General features: G+C 42.5%; 3 protein-coding genes across 6 annotated transcripts in view; 2 read left to right on the top strand and 1 right to left on the bottom strand.

Annotated features, from left to right (window-relative positions):
• Positions 1–183: 183 nt before the first annotated feature.
• Positions 184–4,611, bottom strand: LOC146300494 (sodium-dependent neutral amino acid transporter B(0)AT3-like). The gene is made up of 12 exons (XM_084707533.1): positions 4,434–4,611; positions 3,694–3,834; positions 3,403–3,540; positions 3,132–3,313; positions 2,884–2,994; positions 2,667–2,779; positions 2,389–2,517; positions 2,143–2,299; positions 1,821–2,025; positions 1,496–1,655; positions 549–711; positions 184–378 (listed from the first exon to the last, which is right to left on the bottom strand). The coding sequence occupies exons 1-12, from the start codon at positions 4,600–4,602 to the stop codon at positions 184–186; spliced, it is 1,863 nt and encodes a 620-aa protein (XP_084563659.1). The 5' UTR covers positions 4,603–4,611.
• A 2,216-nt stretch (positions 4,612–6,827) lies between these two features.
• slc6a19b (solute carrier family 6 member 19b) lies at positions 6,828–13,699 on the top strand. Its single transcript, XM_084669212.1, has 10 exons — positions 6,828–7,026; positions 11,223–11,363; positions 11,441–11,578; positions 11,895–12,076; positions 12,191–12,301; positions 12,457–12,569; positions 12,680–12,808; positions 12,923–13,079; positions 13,240–13,444; positions 13,536–13,699. The coding sequence occupies exons 1-10, from the start codon at positions 6,828–6,830 to the stop codon at positions 13,697–13,699; spliced, it is 1,539 nt and encodes a 512-aa protein (XP_084525338.1).
• A 1,630-nt stretch (positions 13,700–15,329) lies between these two features.
• Positions 15,330–20,170, top strand: part of fhod3b (formin homology 2 domain containing 3b) — a 99,649-nt gene continuing 94,808 nt past the window's right edge. For all 4 annotated transcript variants that reach the window (XM_084702884.1, XM_084702892.1, XM_084702876.1 and 1 more), the window contains exon 1: positions 15,330–15,829. In XM_084702884.1, the coding sequence (XP_084559010.1) occupies positions 15,665–15,829 (165 nt within the window). In that variant the 5' untranslated portion in view covers positions 15,330–15,664. The remainder of the gene's footprint in view (positions 15,830–20,170) is intronic.

The following is a 20,170-nucleotide window of genomic DNA, read 5'->3' as shown; positions in this document are numbered from 1 at the left end:
ATCATTCTCCCGAGGAATACTACAATCAACCTTTCTCAGATCGGATTTGCTGTAGCAAACATGGACCCTGGGCCTACGGTGTAATCAGTGTAGAACATGCATACAGAACGACCGTTTCGAATGTGAGACCTTTGTGTGTCTTCATGTCTACAGTAAATGCCGCAGTAGCTTGGCACCATCAATCTATAAATCTGAGAAGTCCCGTTCATCCTCGTATGGGTTCGGGCCGCGTCTGTCCGCCATGCGTTTCCTCAACAGCCCTCCGAGTCTGTAGAGGGCGACGAGTGGGATGGAGATCCAGGGGAGGGAGGACAGCAGGACGCAGAGAGCAAACACCCAGCCTGGATAGACCTGCACATCAGCCAGGGGAAAGTCCACCTGCAGAGAAAAAAGGTTCGGGAGAGGAGCAAGGAAACGGTCAGCCGGGGACATTCCACTTCCTTCGAGTTCTGCGTACCCGCAGTGTCGATCTCCATACACAACAAGGGTCTTTGGGGTTTTAGCACTTCAACGGGTGGACTAAAGCGACAATGTGCAGGCTGTCTTACGTAGTGGGGGTTCCAGGCAGCGTAGGTGGGCTGTGTTCCAGTCTGGATCACCACGTAGGCCAGGAAGACTATCAACAGCATGAGGGGGCTGATCACCCTCCAGGTGACCTGCCAGTATAGGTTTGGCCTGCGCCCGGTCATCCACTCAATGTCATCGCTGAACCTGCGCACAGGAAAACATTTTTTTTTTTCTTTTTTTCTTTCCAAGTTTACGCCCGTCTACTGCACCAAACTAGCCTGACGTTGTCATACTCATAATTCTAGTCCGAGTATGAGTCTGATAACTCTCCGTTGGGCTGTGTTGATTTTGCTTCTGTACTAGGTCTGGGCGCTTGACTTTGAAGTCAGTTTTTAGAAACACATTTTTTGTAGGTCCAATCAGCGAACAGAGGGAGTGGTTGAGAACGATGACGTTAATGACGTGCACTAGTTTGAGTAGTTCAGTAATGGCGGCGGAGAAAGACGCAAGCGAAACTATTCTGTGGTTGTGGCAACGCTGCCAAATATCCATAGGTTAAAGCCAGAGCAAGAACATTCCTTGCTGAGTTTTGTAGGTGGCCATGATGTTGTGGCCCTCCTCCCACGGGGTTCGGGAAAAGTTTGCTTTTCCAGCTACTGCAGGTAGCTCCGTTACAGTAGTGGTGAAGGAGTTGGCTAAGGCGAACGCTTGCAATTGGTTCTGGCAAATCAGAGTGGCTCTAGGCAGATCCAATAGTTTTAAACTTCAACAGAGGACCCGCCTTCAAGGAAGTTAACGCTTGTCAATGGGGCGATCCCAGACCCTCTGTACAAATGAAATGTATGAGGGTCTGTTTCGGACCAGGCTACTCCAGACCCACCAATTTTTTTTGCAAGCGAGGCTTAGTTGGGCTGGCAGCCAGGCTAGCACCGGACTGCACTATCTACACTGAAAGACTTTGCTGGTGTAGGTAGGAGAGTGCGGAAACCTTTTAATTCCATAGATGTAGACCACGGAAACAATCTCAAAGAAAGCAATGATGAGGAGAGGCAGGGATCCCACGTATCTGTTGAAGATCTCCAGCCAGTAGTTCCCCGAGCCCATGGTGAAGATCAGAGCCGTAGTGAAGGAGGTGAGGCATATGCACCCTTAGAAACCAGGGAAGGGCAGACACATTTTACATCACAGGCTTTGAGTCTTGATTCCTTTACCCTGATAACAATGTTGAAATGTCACCAGTCATAATAACACAACACTAACGGAAGTGCCGTTTTTTTCCGTCGTCTTTTGGCGCGTCTTTTTTTTGTTCTTACCCGTGAAGATCTCTTTAGGCATCCACTTGGGCAGCATCTGCATATCTAGAAGAGGTGTTAGGACCCCTTCCAGGTTGCCAAACATGGAGGACAATCCCAGGCTGAAGAGCATGATGAAGAAGAGCACAGCCCACACCTGAGAGCCAGGCATCTTAACCACAGCCTCTGTAAACACGATGAAAGCCAGTCCTGTTCCAGAGACACTCTGGGTAAAGGGGAGAAAAAACCCGGAAGTTGTCACAGTGACATCATACGGCAGGGTCAGGCAGGGAATATGGTCATCCGGTGTGGGAATGTAAACATTCCAGGAGGGTTAATATACCTGGTCAAGGAAGGTTTGAAGGCTGCATGTTTGCAATTTGAGGCTTGCGACTTCAGAAGGGTCAGTTCCATTCAGGTGTGTCAGCCAGTCATTATAGTTTTCAAGAGTTATATTCTGGTCTCCAATACTGAATGCATTTGTCAGGGCCATTATATTTCTAAAATAGAACAGAAAAAAAATCATATTGTTTCACATTGCAATTTTTGTGGATTTATATCGCTCTTCCAAAATTTAAGAGAAACATACTCATTCCGACAATTATCAAAGTTTTCGTTTGCCTTGAATCCAAGAATAGCGAAAATAGGAATTGCAGCATAAATGGATGTAGCACTGTTCACACAGCCCACTATGAGAGCATCTCGTTCACAATTATTCCTGGAGATAAAGAAGACAAATCAGTTTTTGCTTTCACAAATATCATGCTTTCTATTGATATTCATTATTGTAGTGTGTCGTATATTTGTTTTAGATACTCTGATTCAACAAGTCTAATGAATGAATGGTCCTGCACTTTGTCCTCTTACTTCTGAGGATTGTAACTGGAAAATGCAATAAGTCCTCCAAAGGCTAATGACAAGGAGAAGAATATTTGAGTGGCTGCATCCAACCACACCTGGGGTTTCTTCAGTGTATCCCACTGCAGTGAGAACACACACAAATGGGCTGCACACTGTCTTTCAATCTTACCAAGTGCTCGGACCAATATGGCCCATAGTTATTTCGGTGTAGAGTGTGTCTTACATTAGGAGTGAAGAGGTACACCAAGCCGTCAGTGGCCCCAGGAAGAGTCATGGCTCTTATCAGGAAGATTGTCAGGACAAGGTATGGGAATGTAGCGGTCACATACACAGCCTGATAGAAAGATATATATATATATATATATATATATACATATATATGTATATACATACATACATACATACATACATACATACGTCCAGACGTCCATTTTCTCTTTCATTTGTGAGACTGGTGAAACCTCCACGCACCTTTCCAATAGTTTCAATCCCTCGTATGAAGCAAACGTACACGATACACCAAGCTGTCGCCAGGCAAAGGACCAGCCACCACTGCAAGGACCCAGTGGTCTCAATGTTGGGGGTTATGTTGAGTGTTTTGCGATACCAGAAGTAGTTTACGGCAGTGCTCTTCTCGCATTCAGTCACATAACCTGCATGAATTCAATTCACTTCATGAAAGAAATTTCAAGAATAAACTAAAAAGATAACATTGATGGAAATTTGTGAGCGAGGCGTTTACCAGTGAGGTTGTGATTCAGTGGACAATCTCTCCAGGGAAGGGGGTCTTGAAATGAATGGAAGAAGTACCACAGAACCCAGGCCAAGATGGTGTTGTAAAACAATCCCACCAGGAAAGACACGATCATGGATGCCACACCTGTGCACCCAGAAAACTGGTTTGTATTTTTGTCTTGCACTATTATCACGATGAATACATCTGTAAGTCAGCAAGTCAGGTTTGAAAGGGTAAAACTGCATTTGGCGTGTGCGCAAATACAGAGCAGGATGACGTTGTTCCAGGGCCGCTCACCTACACCTCCCAGAAATGGGGAGATGGAGTTCCAAACGCCGATGCTTCCCATACGGAGTCTCTGTCCTATTGCCAGCTCCATGTGCAGCAAAGGGAGGCCCTCAAACACCAGGGCAATGAGGTAAGGGATCAGGAAAGCCCCTTTGAAGAAATAGAAAATACAATACGAATATTTGTTTTACATTGCAGCTACATTATTATTATTTAATTATTATAAGGACATTAACTTTCCTTCATTGTTTGAGCAAGAACATTGAATCGTTTACTCAGTTTTATCAACCTCTTCTCTCAGAAAGACTTTGCAGAGGTTAGGAGAGCAAGCCAACAAAGACCAGTACACTGTTATCGTTCCCAAGGCGTTCCAAGTTCAGACCACTTCTCAAACATCCACATTGACAGATATATCTAACAGGTAACATAGAAGTATAACATTGTGTTATAACTTCTCAACCAAAATACCACAGTAATCTGGCTACAACATTGATTGCTTAAAAAGTTTCAGTGACCTGATCTTGAACCATATTGTTGGTATTTCAGAAGTGTATGTACAGGGGAAATACCTGAACACACAGATAAGCCTTACTGAAGCAGAACACATTGGCTGAATCCCCTGCTTTAATAAACTGCCATAGCAGAGTTTGAATTACTCAACTGCATGAGAATATTTGAAACACTTTTAATTTCACTGTACTTGACACCACAGGCTAAGAGGGCAGGTGTGGTGGCTTAAGGTTTCTTACCCCCTCCATAGATCTGACACAGGTAAGGAAACCTCCAGACGTTTCCCAGGCCTACAGCGAAACCTATACAGGTCAGCAGATACTGGACTTTGTTGTCCCACTTCGGACGCTCAGTGACGGTCTTGATTCCCTCCGTTGTGGCTGCAGGCCCATCGCTTCCCTCCATCATCTGCACCTCGCTTTGCTCCTTTCTTGCCTGGTTTTTAAATGATCGCGTGAGGCTTTAGGATTTGGTTTTCTGCACTTCTGCCAATGAGGGAGGGGCTTAGTTTGCCATACCAGTGCAAGGTACTCGGCGAGAAGCCTTTGTGGAGGGCTTCATTTTCAGCACAGAAGTCTGGTCGGAGAACAATCAGTCACGTTGTGTTGTTTAATCAAGAGCACCTGTGTGTGACTTTTAGATACTGTTATATCGTTGATAAGGGTGGCAGGAATTTACAGTAGTAAGACTGACTTTAGAAAGGGAAATATTGTCGTAATTCTCGCTGAGGACTTCAGTAAATGTATTTTTTGTATAACCATACTTTTTCTATAATGGTGTCTCACTCAATGTTCGATTTTCAATTAATAAAAGTTCAAGTATGTAGTTCAAGTATGTAGTCTTCAATGTACTGTATTATCAGCTTGCCAGACACAGCATGTTACTGAGAAAAGTATGCAAACTAATATGACACATTTTCAATTCTCCTTCAGTAAAACACAAAGGTTTCTTTAGAAAAAAAGAATAATGTAGCTTTATCACATCCAGTTACAGTGACATCAGTTGTGAAAGACAATGACAACAGTGTAGTGACAAAGCAAATGGTAGGTTCCCTTTTTCATAAATTACCCAATTCTGCCCTCTGGTGTCTAGTGTTAAAACAGCACTTCACATCAATCAGAATGAGAATGAGAATCAGAATGGGATTTATTCGCCATGAAAGTTTGCACAGACAAGGAATTTGCTTTGGCAGGAAGGTGCATACAGTAAACATATAGGAATCTTAAATTTAAATATGTGGTCTAACTTTACTAAGGATACATAAACTAGCAGTACTAAGTGGAATACAATTAAAATAAAATAGAATATACAATAAAGTAGAATGTAAGTTGCCAATTTACGATATAAAATACAGATTCTAGTTTACTGCCTTATTTCATTCATTCAATATACATGTGGGAGGATTACTGTACCTTCATGATCATTTTCTATCTATTTTAAGTTATTTATTATCTATTACTTAAGTGAAGTCAAGGTAATTGTATTGCATTTTCAGCATGAAGTGAAATATTATTTTTAAATCATCAAGTTTTGCCTCGGCCAGGATCAGCAAAGGAAGCGTAAACACCCAGAATTAGTAGTAATTAGCAGTATGAAGTAGTATCTAAACTATAATTAAAGAAGTAAAATACGTTTTCTTTCCAGCTCTCAGTGGTTCCGTAAATCATCAGTAAATCATTTAACATTTCAATAAAAAAAAAAATTATGGCTCTATGCTGGAATCTACACTATCTTTACATGGGTTACTAGATTGGTCCAAGTTGCAGAATACAATGCAGGTACTCATGAAGTTGTAGTTTTATTGTCCTTCAGAGACATCTGTGATCTAAATACCATTTATATACTTGCTGACCTCTGAATATTGTAGTGGTACTAAATGTAATCTGCATCAAATCGACATCATATCAAAAGAAAGACACACAGGATGTTAAAAGATTAATTTGAGTGGATAAGGCCAGAGTGATAAGAGAATGACTGATAAGACTTTTATACAGTAACGCAAAACACAATTTGAAACGTAAATGGCATCTGAAGAAACCAAGAGGGGGGTGTACAGAAGGATGAAAACAAAAACAAAAACTGTACTGGGCTATGCATTCACACAACATCAAAGCTGCACTGACTTGAACTTGAAAAATTACATAATTCAAAACACATAAACTCCACTGGCTCCTGAAATCTGAGTTGAGTTGAATGCCAACAACGACCTATAGAATGAAGCAGTGTTTTGTCACCATGTAATTGCACTGTGTAAAGAGTAGGAGGAGAGCAGTACAATTTGGAATGGCATTGAATGTTGGACTCTACCGTTGTTAAAAAGTTGCATTTACAAAAGTTGTAAACCTCGTTATCAGCGTTCATGCTGGGTGGCTTCCTTGTATGAGAGAGTCTACGAGCATGACATTAATTATTGTTAGAACTGTTTGGGTTGTGTCACGCCTGAGAAGAATTCTGCACGCCTCTCCAGCTGATAGGACGCAAGCTCACACCTATCAGGGTCAATCTATCACAGGGGTCCACCAGAGGGGCTGTCTTCTCTGTTGTTGACAACCACTTTGTCATTAAGCCCCACTGCACTTCACACCCGTCCTGCCTTACTGTGTTCCACTGTGACCCGTCGTGTCCGAGCGACCATGAAGCTACAGCTGCCCAACCCAGGCCTGGAAGACAGGATCCTGTCCCATGAAGCGCTGGAGAAGCTGGAGCATGAGGAGGCTGGAGACCGCCCCAAATGGGACAACAAGGCCCAGTACATGCTCACCTGTGTGGGCTTCTGCGTGGGGCTGGGGAACGTGTGGAGGTTCCCGTACCTGTGCCAGAGTCATGGAGGAGGTAGGAGAGATGGAGGCTGGTTGGGTCGGACGTTTCCCATTAGATATCTTCCCCCCCAAAACATTTTTTAGATTTGCTTTAGCACTGTTTTAGTGTTAATTTAGTCTTCATATGGAGGTAATTTCAATATGGGCCACATTTCTAAGGTTTCCAGTAGTATTTGGTATATTTGGAGCTATTAATTTAAATGTAGTATATAATTCAACATGTGCCTTACATTACTTTAAATGTGTTTCTGATACGTAACAATTAAAATTGTGGTATATTTAACCTCCTACTGTGCTGTCTATGGGTAGCTAAGTTTTACAATGCTCCTGGTGAATGTGAGTTCCCTCATATGGAGCACAATGTTTACATCTTTATTCATCTAAATACTTTTTTACCTAAATACCTTTTTGTAGAGCTAAAACCATTATTCAATTTCAAATGAGTGATATTGGAAGAAAATTGCAATGTTTGGAGATAGATACAGATTACAGATAATTAAATGGATGGTCATGGAAGTCATATCCATATATAATAAATAGGTAACACTTTACAATAAGGGTGCATGAATTATCATTCATTCATGCATTAACTAATGCATGAATCATCATCAGTTAATACATAACTCAGAAAGTACTTAATGATGCACTGATCATGAACACATCATTTGGTAATAGGGAGTCACATATGATTTACTATTAATTAAATCTGGAACCATGTATCAATTCCTATTGACATTAACACATTAACTGAAAGGTGAGTTAACTACTTTAGTTAATCGTGCAAACTATGACTGTTAGTTAACTGTGTGAACCAAAACCCTGAGTTAACAGGGTAATTCATGTGTTAATTTCTACAATGGATTGAGACGGTAATTAATCATTTGTTAATAGTAATGTGCCTCCTCAAGTAAAGTCACAACATGAGTTACATTCACTAATCATTAACTAATTATTCACTCGACAAATAGGCTTACTTACTGTTTTTTCAGAGAGAAAACTTTTAAATAAACTCTATTATGAGTTGGAATCTTGCATTACAGTCAAAATAACTTTGACGAATTGATGACTACCATGCCGTTTGCAAAACGTTTTATTTCACTGGAACAACACACGCAAGGCCACCTTTCTAAGAAGTCTCCTCGAAATATCGACCAGAGAATAATTAAGCATTTGAATGGTAAAGGCAAACTACGTGGAGCTGACTGACCTCACTCACATACAAACTTAACAATGCTTTTTTACCCATTATAGTTAGACCTAGACTAGCTAGTCAGCCAGTTGACAGGCTCTAACCTATCTATATAGAGACGCTGAGGTGATTATCGAAATGATCAAAAACAGTATATACTAAAATGAATGTGGCTAGCAATTTCGCCAAGCAAAAAAACAGAAATAGGTTGCAGCAGTTTGTCTGTACTACAGTTTAAAATCCGCGATGGGACTGAATTTAACCCTTCGTAGGTTCGGCGACTTTTTATAGTACAAAATAGCTGTCAATCAAAACACACACCCTCCAATCATCACGCAGAAGCCCAGCGTCCAGGCCAGCCCACTCCACTATTTACCTCCAGAGACGCTGAGCGTCCATGGCGGGACATAATCGCAGCATTTATCCAATGAACGTATAGTTTTGAAACACTGAAACATCTCTTCAGAGAAGCTTCATGATGTCCATTGAAGCTGGGCTTCAACAGGGAAAAGCACTGTGACGCAACGGGAATGTATGAGAAGGAAATTAGTTAGTCGACCTGCTACTGGGAAGAGGCCCCGGGGAAGACCCAGGACACGCTGGAGGGACTATGTCACTCGGCTGGCCTGGGAACGCCTCGGGGTCCCCCAGGAAGAGGTGGTGGAAGTGGCCGGGGAGAGGGAAGCCTGGGCCTCCCTGCTTAGGTCGTTGCCCCCGCGACCCGATCCCCGGACAAGCGGTAGATGACGACGACGACGACGACGACCTGCTACTATACGCAGCTGAATAAATTCGTCTTCGAGATTAACGTGTTCTAACACATTTAGCTTCCTTTTCAGTCTTAAAGAAATCGTCACTGGTGGAAAGTTAACATAGGAGTTCACCGTCATGAATCGGTCCAGAATCAAGGATTTGTGGCAGCCAGGCATTTGGAAGATCTGATCGATACTTCGAGTGGACTTCTTCTTAGAAAGGTGGCCTTGCATGTGTGTTGGAATGAAATAAAACGTTTTGCAAACGGCATGGTAGTCATCCATTCAAAAAGTGTTTTTGACTGTAATGCAGGATTCCATCTCATAATAGAGTTTATTTAAAAGTTTTCTCTCTGAAAAGACAGTAAGTATTTGTCGAGTGAATAATTAGTTAATGATTAGTGAATGTAACTCATGTTGTGACTTTACTTGAGGAGGCACATTACTATTAACAAATGATTAATTACCGTCTCAATCTATGGATACCGCCATTGTAGAAATTAACACATGAATTACCCTGTTAACTCAGGGTTTTGGTTCACACAGTTAACTAACAGTCATAGTTTGCACGATTAACTAAAGTAGTTAACTCACCTATCAGTTAATGTGTTAATGTCAATAGGAATTGATACATGGTTCCAGATTTAATTAATAGTAAATCATATGTGACTCCCTATTACCAAATGATGTGTTCATGATCAGTGCATCATTAAGTACTTTCTGAGTTATGTATTAACTGATGATGATTCATGCATTAGTTAATGCATTAATGAATGATAATTCCTGCACCCTTATTGTAAAGTGTTACCAATAAATATCAACACCACTGTAGGCCTAGTTGTCTAGTTACATGTATTATGTCTCTAGTTTAGCGATTATGTTTTTCCAACAAATTCTCCTTCACTGCTGATAGGAAGATAACTCAGAACTTCAGGGAAATGTTGTAATCACCCTTGATGATGAACAGTTACAAGTTAGGTCATTATAACCTTTTGTACGTGGCTTTACTTGTTAATGACTGATGGTGTGCCATTTCTATTGATGCATAGAATGAGAAATGTGTAACTCTACAGATACAAATTACAGATAATTACAGATTAATACAGATAACTGTCTTGGAAGTCATGTCCATATAATAAATATTAACACCCCAGTAGGCCTAGTTGTCTAGTTAATATCGCTAGAGTTTAGCGATGATGTTTTTCCAACAAATTCTACATTACTGCTGATAGGAAGATAACACAGAACTTCAGGGAAATGTAATAACCCTTGATGATGAACAGTTACAAGTTAGGTCATTATAACCTTTTGTACGTGGCTTTAGATGTTAATGACTGATGGACTGCCATTTCGATTGATGCATAGAAAGATAAACTCGTAACTTAACAGTGAGTCAGTAAAACTGAAAAATATTTGTTGAAGGAATTAACTTGCACTTTGGAATCATCTCCAATATGACTTGTAATAAAGCTTAAACAGTAAGCTTGACCGTCTTATTCGGCATTCAGTATCAACAGACCTGTCAGCACTCTCATCCTAATTATTGATGGTCCAACAATTCTATCAAAAAATAAAATTCAATGTGATTAAGATCAAGAGGCTACTATTTGTCAGAGAATGAGTTTTGTATACAAAAAAAATCTGACTGACAGAAGAGCCATGATCATGTAAAAGAAGCAGATGAAGAAGTAGTAGAAGAAGTAGATAAAGAAGAAACAAACGAAGAATTAGATGAAGAAGAAAAAGAAGAAGCAGAAGCAGCAATTGAAGCAGAAGCAGATGAAGAAGAAGTAAACAAAGAAGATGCAGAAGAAGTAGCAGAAAAAGGAGCAGAAGAAGAAGTAAGTGGAAAAGAAGCAGAAGCAAATGATGAAGAAGAAGACAAATTAGATGCAAACGAAGGAGCCAAAGAAGAAGAAGAAGCAGAAGAAGAAGAAGAAGAAGAAAATGAAATTGAAGTTGAAGCAGATGAAGTAGATTAGCTGTAGGAGACTGACCTAGTACTCTGAATCACAGCCACCCCAGTCATGGGTTCAATATCAAGTCCATACAGTATGTATACATAACCTGTGTTAGTCTGCAATGGGACAACTAAAAAGAAGGACTAAGGAGTCATGTTCTAATGTTGTGAGCATGTCTCCCTGCGTGTTAAAACTGTATGAGAGGTTTAATGAGATGCATTTCAGGGACATAGAAGCTAATCATTATACAGGTTAAAATACTCATGTTGCATGACTTTGGTTAAATGAATGACTCCTCTTTTCTCAGGAGCCTTCATGATTCCTTTCCTCATCCTCCTGGTTCTTGAAGGAATCCCACTTCTCCATTTAGAGTTTGCCATTGGTCAGCGTTTGAGGAAAGGCAGTTTGGGGGTGTGGTCAACCATCCACCCTTGTTTGACCGGAGTGGGTAAGCAACGTTCTCCACGGAGCTGAACGCATGGCATCGTCACGAGACCTGAGGCTAGTGACGCTGTTTCTCCACAGGGATTGCTTCCATGTGTGTGTCTCTGATGATCAGCCTCTACTACAACACCATCATCGCTTGGGTCATGTGGTACTTCTATAACTCCTTCCAGAACCCTCTTCCTTGGAGCCAGTGCCCAATAAACAGCAATATGACAGGTAGAGTGCAAGGCTTTCATTTACATTACATTTACATTTACTCATTTAACAGACGCTCTTATCCAGAGCGACTTACAGTATGTACAGGGACATTCCCCCCGAGGAAAGTAGGGTGAAGTGCCTTTGCACAAGGACACAACATCATTTTGGCACGGTCAGGAATCGAACCGGCAACCTTCTGATTACTAGCCCGATTTCCTAACCGCTCAGCCACCTGACTCCTGCTTTCCCATTCAGGACCATGATATGTTATGATATGTTATGACGTCTGAAAAGCATGGCATCATATTTACCATGAGTACCACCGTCTCCCCAGGCCTGGTGGAGGAGTGTGTGAGGAGCTCCTCGGTGGATTACTTCTGGTACAGAGAGACTCTGAACACATCCCCCAATATAGTGGAGGATGGTGGGCTTCAGTGGTGGATGGTCATATGCTTGGTGGGAGCCTGGTCCGTCCTCTACATCTGCATCATTCGTGGCATTGAGACCACGGGCAAGGTGACAGTCTCAGACCGATTCGATTAATAAATGTTTACAAAAAATAATAATAATATTGAAAAACAAATAATTCGCTAATAATACTTTTTTTTTTCTTCTTCATGTCTGTGGCAGGCTGTGTACGTGACCTCCACACTTCCCTATGTAGTGCTGACCATTTTCTTGATCCGAGGACTGACCCTGAAAGGTTCTCTAAGTGGAGTGAAGTTCCTTTTCACGCCTGACGTAAGTTCTCGCTTCGATTTTTTTCAAGGAAATTCCTGACATCAGCAGGTACATTGTAACGTGTTCCCCTTTAAGAATACTGTATACTAAGATAGATATCAAAATCTAAAATGGATATAACAAGCAACATGATAACTCATGTTATGCCGGGCCAGTTGGCAGAGCTAGCCAATCCATCCACCTGGTTAGATGCAGGGGCCCAGGTCTTCTACTCCTTCTCCCTGGCGTTTGGGGGCCTCATTTCCTTCTCCAGCTACAACTCAGTCCAGTGAGTCCCTCTTGCATTGCCAAACTACTGACATCAGATGTACACCAACAAACTGAGTAAAGAATCGAGTGTCGTGAAAGAGATTGATCCTGTGTCTGTGTTGTCCCCAGCAACAACTGTGAACAGGATGCCGTCATCATCTCTATCATCAACGGCCTTACTTCGGTCTACGCCGCAACAGTCATCTACACCATCATTGGCTTCAGAGCCACAGAGAGATTTGACAACTGTATAGGCGGGTACGCTTTTATGGATCTCTCATGACACGTGGCTCTCACGTAACGTCCTATTTCAGTCATGAGAAGTACACATGGTAGATAGTGAAAGTATTTTGTACAATATCTTCTTTCTAGAAATATCCTTGGGCTGCTGAATGCATTTGATCTCCCTGAAGGAAGCATCACCGAGAGCAACTATGCTGAGGCCGTCCAGAATCTTAATGGGACAGACCCAGATGTCCTTCAAGGGTTGAACTTGAAGACGTGTGACCTGAACACTTTCCTCAGCGAGGTTTTATATTTTATACAAATTCCACAAATGATCTCATATCCATTGTTATTATTGGAATCATTGTTGGAAAACACACTTGATTTGATTGCACTCTACCTGACCTTGAATGACCAATTGTTTTCGTACAGTACATGTCATGATGACACATCTGTTGATATAGGGAGTGGAAGGAACCGGTCTGGCCTTCATCGTGTTCACAGAGGCCATCACCAAGATGCCCGTCTCTCAACTCTGGTCAATCCTGTTCTTCGTCATGCTCTTCTGCCTGGGCCTCTCGTCCATGTTCGGCAACATCGAAGGAGTTCTGGTTCCCCTGCAGGACCTCAAGGTGTTCCCCAAAAGCTGGCCCAAAGAGGCTGTCACTGGCGAGTCCCCACCTCCCTACTCACAAGTCAAGATATTTATGTTTGTCCTTGAGGATGAAGTCTCCTCATTGTTCATTTTGTTCTGTAACAGGGGTGACATGTGTTCTTTGCTGCCTGGTGGGCCTGATTTTTGTTCAGGGGTCAGGGAACTACTGGCTGTCCCTTTTTGATGGCTATGGTGGTTCCATTCCTCTGCTGGTTGTTGCATTCTGTGAGATGATAGCGGTTGTGTACGTATACGGTATTGACAGGTGAGCATGACAAGATACAATAGCATCACTAGCACAATATGTGTCACTGTGCGGAGATGCTACATGTACTTACTTGTTCCCCAAACTCCCTTCAAGGTTCAACGATGACATCAAGTTCATGATTGGTCACAAACCTAACCTCTTCTGGCAGATAACATGGAGGGTGGTTAGTCCTCTCATAATGTTCGTCATCTTCATCTTCTACTTCGTCACGAAAGTCAGTGAGAAGCTCCTCTACAAAACTTGGGATCCTGAATCGGTAATATTTATGTCCTACATATGCAAAGGAGGAGAGGAAATCAAAACTTCAACCGTTCCAAAAGCTAGACGTCACATTTCCTGGTGTGGCACCCACAGTGTATCTCACAAAAACTGTAATGACAGTACAACTGTATTAGGAGTAAATGACTGAACAACTAAGGCTGTCTTTTCAGGAGAACTTCCCAACACTGGATGAGAAGCTATACCCAGTCTGGGTCAATGTGATCATCTTCATTCTGGCAGGAATCCCCAGTCTTGCGGTGCCTGCAATCGCTATTTATCACTGTCTACGGAGGAAGAAGAGTGGAAACCTGCAGTCAGAGGATCCATACACTGTCTCCAAACAAATTCATATGAATGACGAGCCTGAAATGAATGACAAATCCTTCACCTGATCACTTTAATGACTTCTGTGTTGGACCTCTCATCCAATAGCTGATGTTCCCTCGTTAACATAACATAAACAGCTTTCCATTAATAATTGTCAATTATTGTATATTTTCTCATTGCTCCACGTTTGATAAGGTGTTCAAGGCCTGATCAAGGGTAGACTAAAGATAGATGAAACTTTAAGCAATGCATTAAGTAAACTAGAGAAAGACTCTTCTCTTGTCACCCTCTTGCCTTCTTACTCCTCTCTGGCACTTAAGAAATGAGGTAACAGGATGTACAGCAATATATTTTGAAGATAGCCTACTATTTGTTTTTAAATCATTATTGTTACAGTATGATATAAATGTTCTCAGTTTTATCAATGAATAAACTGCTCCTTTAACATAGGCTGATTATAATCTCCAGTGTTTGTATTTGGCAATAACAAATAACGAACCAATGAACAATAAGCACTTGGCAATATATAATGATATAACTTCTTGTTATACTGTACAGCCTACTAGAAATGTTGATAAGAACTCATGCTTATTTGGTTAAGAAGAAAGAAACCCATGCAAAAATATGGTAGCACTCAATGTTATTGTTTAGGCATCACTGAGCAAAAAGAATATGTCGATCAAATCTACATACATTTTTTATCTTCTCATAATCTTTCCATCTGGGCTTTTATTCAAACCGTATTGCAGCTTGGGTGTTTTCTGAGTTTAGTCTTTACAAACTAGAGATCATCAAATGGGCACTGTTATTTAACATAAACTAGCCTATGTCAAGTCATGGAGTGCAGAATATTTCTTGCGAAAACTCGAACTTGTGCTTTTCACATCAAGCCACAGGAGGCCGCCAATACGGTTATGTTTTGAGTGCGCCCCCTTGACAGCCCGCTCCTGCTGGCAGAGTTTGCGCTAGAGGAGGGTGTCCCATGCTCTCTACTCTACAGACGCCAAGTCCAGCAGTCCTGTCCGCAGTCTGCCTCAGCACCTTGCCTGCCCGCAATGCCCTTCGACACTGCCGCTCCGCTCATCTCAAGAGAACATCAGAAACTCGGCAAGAGAGGATAGAGACAATAGGCTACATTAGAACAAGCAGTATTGGAATAGCTATAACGAGTTTCCAGTGTATTTAAACATCTGCGGCTTTAGGAAGCGAATGGATAGAGTCCAAGGATAACAAGAGAAGCAGGGCTCGCTTCTGCAGAGACAACCTGCCGGTGGATCGCTGTCCCCCGGTTGTCGCGGGGCTGCGCGTCATATCAAAGGGTTTCGAGGAGCGGCCACTTTTAGAACGACTTCTAATAACCGTCTTGCATGGATGCATCATGGCTACGTTACTATGCAGGGTGCAGTTCTTAGATGATACTGATCCATTCAACAGCACCAATTTTCCAGAGCCAACACGACCTCCTCAATACAGTTTCAGAGAGGATATCCCGCTCATAAATCAGATTGCTGGAGTCCACAGGCTTCTCAAAGCCCCACACAAGGTATGTTGGCTCACCAACTGTCTCTTGATATTAGCAACTCTTTCGCTAGTTGATATCGATTTTCTTGCAGTATGATCGACATAAAGTGTGGTGTTATCCCGGTTAATACTTTGTTTGAAGGTTGAATTGTCAAGGAACATCTGATATTTACTTTGGTCAAAAATAATTGATCCCAGATGATGTGCCATGTATCGTGATTGTGACAGTTATCTGGACCATGATGAACTTAAAGAGCATCATCCTCATGACAGATAATGGGATTGTGCCACACTGATGAACCCCATACCCATGTTCAAAATGTAAACAAACAATAAATACAGGGCCAGTTTTAGCACTGGCGTTAGTGAGGTATTCAGGAATGCTCAACAGCTGAAGGAATAGATGGACAGTCAGGCAGCTCCGACCACAGAGGGCTGAACCTACCCAAGCAAAGGAAAAAAGGCAGCTGCTCCTATGAACTGTGACTACAACAGTAGAACTGTTTAATCCCTTGAGAGGCTGACAAGGGGTTGGTTCCTGGTCCCAAAGCTTCTCTTTGACTTCTCTGCTCCAAATGATGCAAAGCATACTATTACTTAATGTGCACTATTGTTCCCAACAGATCTGGTATTGTTTAGTGTGGTTTGGTGTACAAACAAACAAACAAACAAACAAACAAACAATGTGTGCAAACAAGCCACAACATTTATCTCTGGGATGAGTTTGATTCTTGTCATCTGGTGGATTTCTGGTGGAATTTCTTTCCTACAAGGAATTTTCTTTACTTCAATGATGGACTTTCTACCTTCTCTTCATCTGGTCACTGGTATTCCATCATGCGAACGAAGCATTTGCTCTAACTTGAAAATCCCAGTAACTCTTCCAGTGCCAATTTTCCTTTGTGACTGATGGCCATTATAGCTCTTAAACTTACATTAACAGCTGTATCAAGTTTAGTATTTAGAATCAATGCCCTTTTATTTGAAATAGCGGGCAATGTCATTTGCGTTCATCATCCACAATTTCCATATTCAAACTCTAAAATCGGCTACTGTTTGACATATGATTGCCATTTCACGTCTTGCCTCTCCCCTCTTCCTCTGCTTTTTTATGCTTTTCCCAAACCCTCCACTTTCACTGTGGACTTTTCTGCACCTCAGCATTCCTGTGTTTGGCCACTCATGCCTCATGCCTGTCTCCATTTATCTCTAGCCATTTGAGGAGGCCATACACCAATAGGCCTTTGTTGTTTTGACTGTAATAGTTGGCCTACACCCATACCATTGAATGACCCGTTTCAAGCACATCAAAAGAAGTCAGCTTCTCTGTTCAATACTCTGTGGTAAAAATGTTGAAGCTTTCCTTTACACATCCCAACAATGACAAATGATGTCGACCAGATCCCCGTCCCGAAAGCGCGGAGGCGTCGGACCAATCCCAAAGTTCCCAACCCCTCGATCGCGTGCATCTAAACACATTTCCCGACGGTCTCGTCTCCAAACCAGGATGTCTAAGCCGAGTGAAGGGGCCGTTTGGTCGTTCACTCGTTTGGTTAAAAAAGTCACGCAGGTCAAATGGACTGTTTGCTGGTCCTCTTCCTTCATCCTGTCAGATCAATGGCGTCTCCAAGCTCTTGGAGTGGAGCTTGGGTAGTGAGAGAGAGAAGGAGAGAGAGAAGGAGAGAGAGAGAGACAGGGAGAGCGAGAGAAGGACAGAGAGAGAAGGAGAGAGAGAAGGAGAGAGAGAGAGAGAGAGAGAGAGAGAGAGAGAGAGAGAGAGAGAGAGAAGGAGAGAGACAGAGAAAAGGAGAGAGAGAAGGAGAGAGGAGAGACAGAGAGAAGGAGAGAGGAGAGAGAAGGAGAGAGAGAGAGAGAGAGAGAGAGAGGGAGAGAGGGAGAGAGTGAAGGAGAGAGAGAGAGAGAGAGAGAGAGAGAGAGGGAGAAAGAGGGAGAAAGAGAGAGAGAGAGAGAGAGAGAGAGAGAGAGAGAGAGAGAGAGAGAGAGAGAGAGAGAGAGAGAGAAGGAGAGAGGGAGGGAGAGCTAGAGAGAGGGAGGCTGACTGAAAGAACAACACAAACAGCCTTAATGCACTTTGCACACTCCATTGGTTCTCCAGCCAAGCTGGGTATAGCTGTAGGCCCATGGGACAACAAACTAGAGGTGCCAGCCAGGCCTGGGAGTGCCAGTGACATGATCAGCAGTACCCTGACAGTGAACTAACATCACATGTGTGGTTAGCATTAGTTTGAGCGAGCAGCTGCTGTGATTGTCCCTTTAACAGGTTATTAGGTAGGTTTTTAAGAATGTTTTCAAGAAAACCATGAGATAGAAATGATCCAGGTGTCAGGACACACTGATTTCCTGTCTTCCAGTGCAGCCTCCCCTCTACATCTGTAGGGGGGTGAGGATGTGCTGGTCAGTCTGGTATAAATAGCACCGTGCTAACATATGGTGCCATGGAACCAGCACAGCTAGCATGTGCTGTCCTAGCGCTGTTGCTGTCAATTACAGTCTACAGCCCCCAGAGGGTAAGTGGATGATGGAGGGGAGAGATGCAAGTGGAGGGTAGAGGTGGAGGTGCAATGGAGTGTGAGGGAGGGAGGAAAGTTGAAGGGGATGTAGAGGTGAAGGGAAACTAGAGGCAGAGAGAGAGTTTGAGAGGTGGTGTAAAGGTTGAGAGGATGGTAGAGGGGAGGGGGAAGTTTAGAGGTGGAGAAGGATGAAGAGGGGGAGGTTGGGGGGTTAGAGGGGGAGGTAAAGGTGGAGGGGTAGGGCGAGAGCTTAGGGGGTTTGGGAATGGTGTCGATGAGAACCTGGTCTAACTCACTGTTGAAATTGACAGGTTACTCCATTGAGACCCCGCCAATGAAACCCGACTCCAAACACTTGCAGATTTACACATCATTGAGCTATTTCAGCTCTGCCTCTTCAACATCCAACTGAAGCCAATGTAAAAGCACAGATAGAATTCAGTATTTTCGCTGTACCTCGATACTTAAATGTTGTTACTGTAAATGGAAAGTGCTAGAAAAGGCCTGACTCAGGTGTTCATCTCACAGCTCTGTCATGAATAATTCATAGTACCTTCTGGAAGACTAAGCATGCTGTGAATAGGCAACACAGCTCACAGCTCAGCAAAGTTCACCTGAAATGTGCTGCCCCACTGGAACCTTTCACAAAAGTGCAGAATAGCAGCTATTGCCATTGATTTTCAATTTTTCATTCAGATTTTCTATGCTCTCTGCTCCACCTTTCTCCAGTTTGGGTCAATGACCTCAAAAGTATTTTGAAAGCCAGAAATCCTTCCATCAGACTTGATGAGACTGACTGTGCAGAGCTTCGGCAAGGAGAGATGTGGGGAGAAAAAGTTGGAAGATGGACAGTCGTTTTGACAGTTCATCTTTTTTTTGGAAGCTTGTTTTCCTGTAAATTATTCCACAGAAATTACAGAGGGCCATAATGAGAAGTTATGCTAAATGCCGTAAAATATAGGTTATTTCAGTGAATGCTGCTGCTCTCTGGCTGTGTATTACACATTGTTATGTAGAGTTGAGGTTTTTGCAGGTCTCTGTATTTTTTGAGCCTCGTTTACACAGCTCTATTCAGGAGAACTCTCTCCTTACAAACTCTTTCCCTGCATGCTTGACAGAAGCTAAAGATTACTGTGGTCTCTCTCTTACGTTCACTAGTGCGTTTTAATGAGCTAATTCTACGTTCTTCAGACAGAGACCACAGATCACATAAACAATTCGCAATAGACAGAAACAAAAGCAAGGAACTGTTACAGGCTGTGCTACTTGTGTGTTGTTAGGATACAGTCGTTTTAAGAGGTTTTGTCTGCAACAACCTAAAGGAGCTCACATCCTTTAGAGCCAAAATATTCCAGGGTTTTCAATTTCCCTCCGTCAATAAATAGCTCGTATTATACACATCACGAGACACATCATTTAAACTTTTTTTAGATACTAACCTACAGAAAGAGAGGTATTTTTCCACTATCAGTCCATGAAGAAGCAGCAAGAAATTGAGGGTGAGATTGTGTTTTGAATTGGGAAATTGTATGGTGTTTATTTTAGGCTGCGTCTGCCTCACTGCCTCTCTGGCCAGCGGACCACAATGTGGTTGAAGGGAGAGGCCAAACTTCAGTGTGTGAATGCTAGTTACTTCTTTGGACCTGGGACCATAAGGCCAGGGTTCAAGACCTATGTGGAAGACAACACATCCACTGTCACCGTTAATCTGGCAGTGCTGGGCCAGGATTATAGGCCATTTATGACCTGGATCCTGGCCAGTAATCCAGCTTCATTATATAATGAGAATGGCAGGAACAAATCATGGTTTTATTGGATGTGTTTGTTGGGTC

This window comes from Hypomesus nipponensis, chromosome 2, assembly GCF_054491055.1.
Source record: "Hypomesus nipponensis isolate SF chromosome 2, ASM5449105v1, whole genome shotgun sequence".
NCBI classification, from domain to species: Eukaryota; Metazoa; Chordata; class Actinopteri; order Osmeriformes; family Osmeridae; genus Hypomesus; species Hypomesus nipponensis.
Note: the sequence above shows the minus strand (reverse complement) of the source record. Positions and strands in the feature narration are given on the sequence as shown.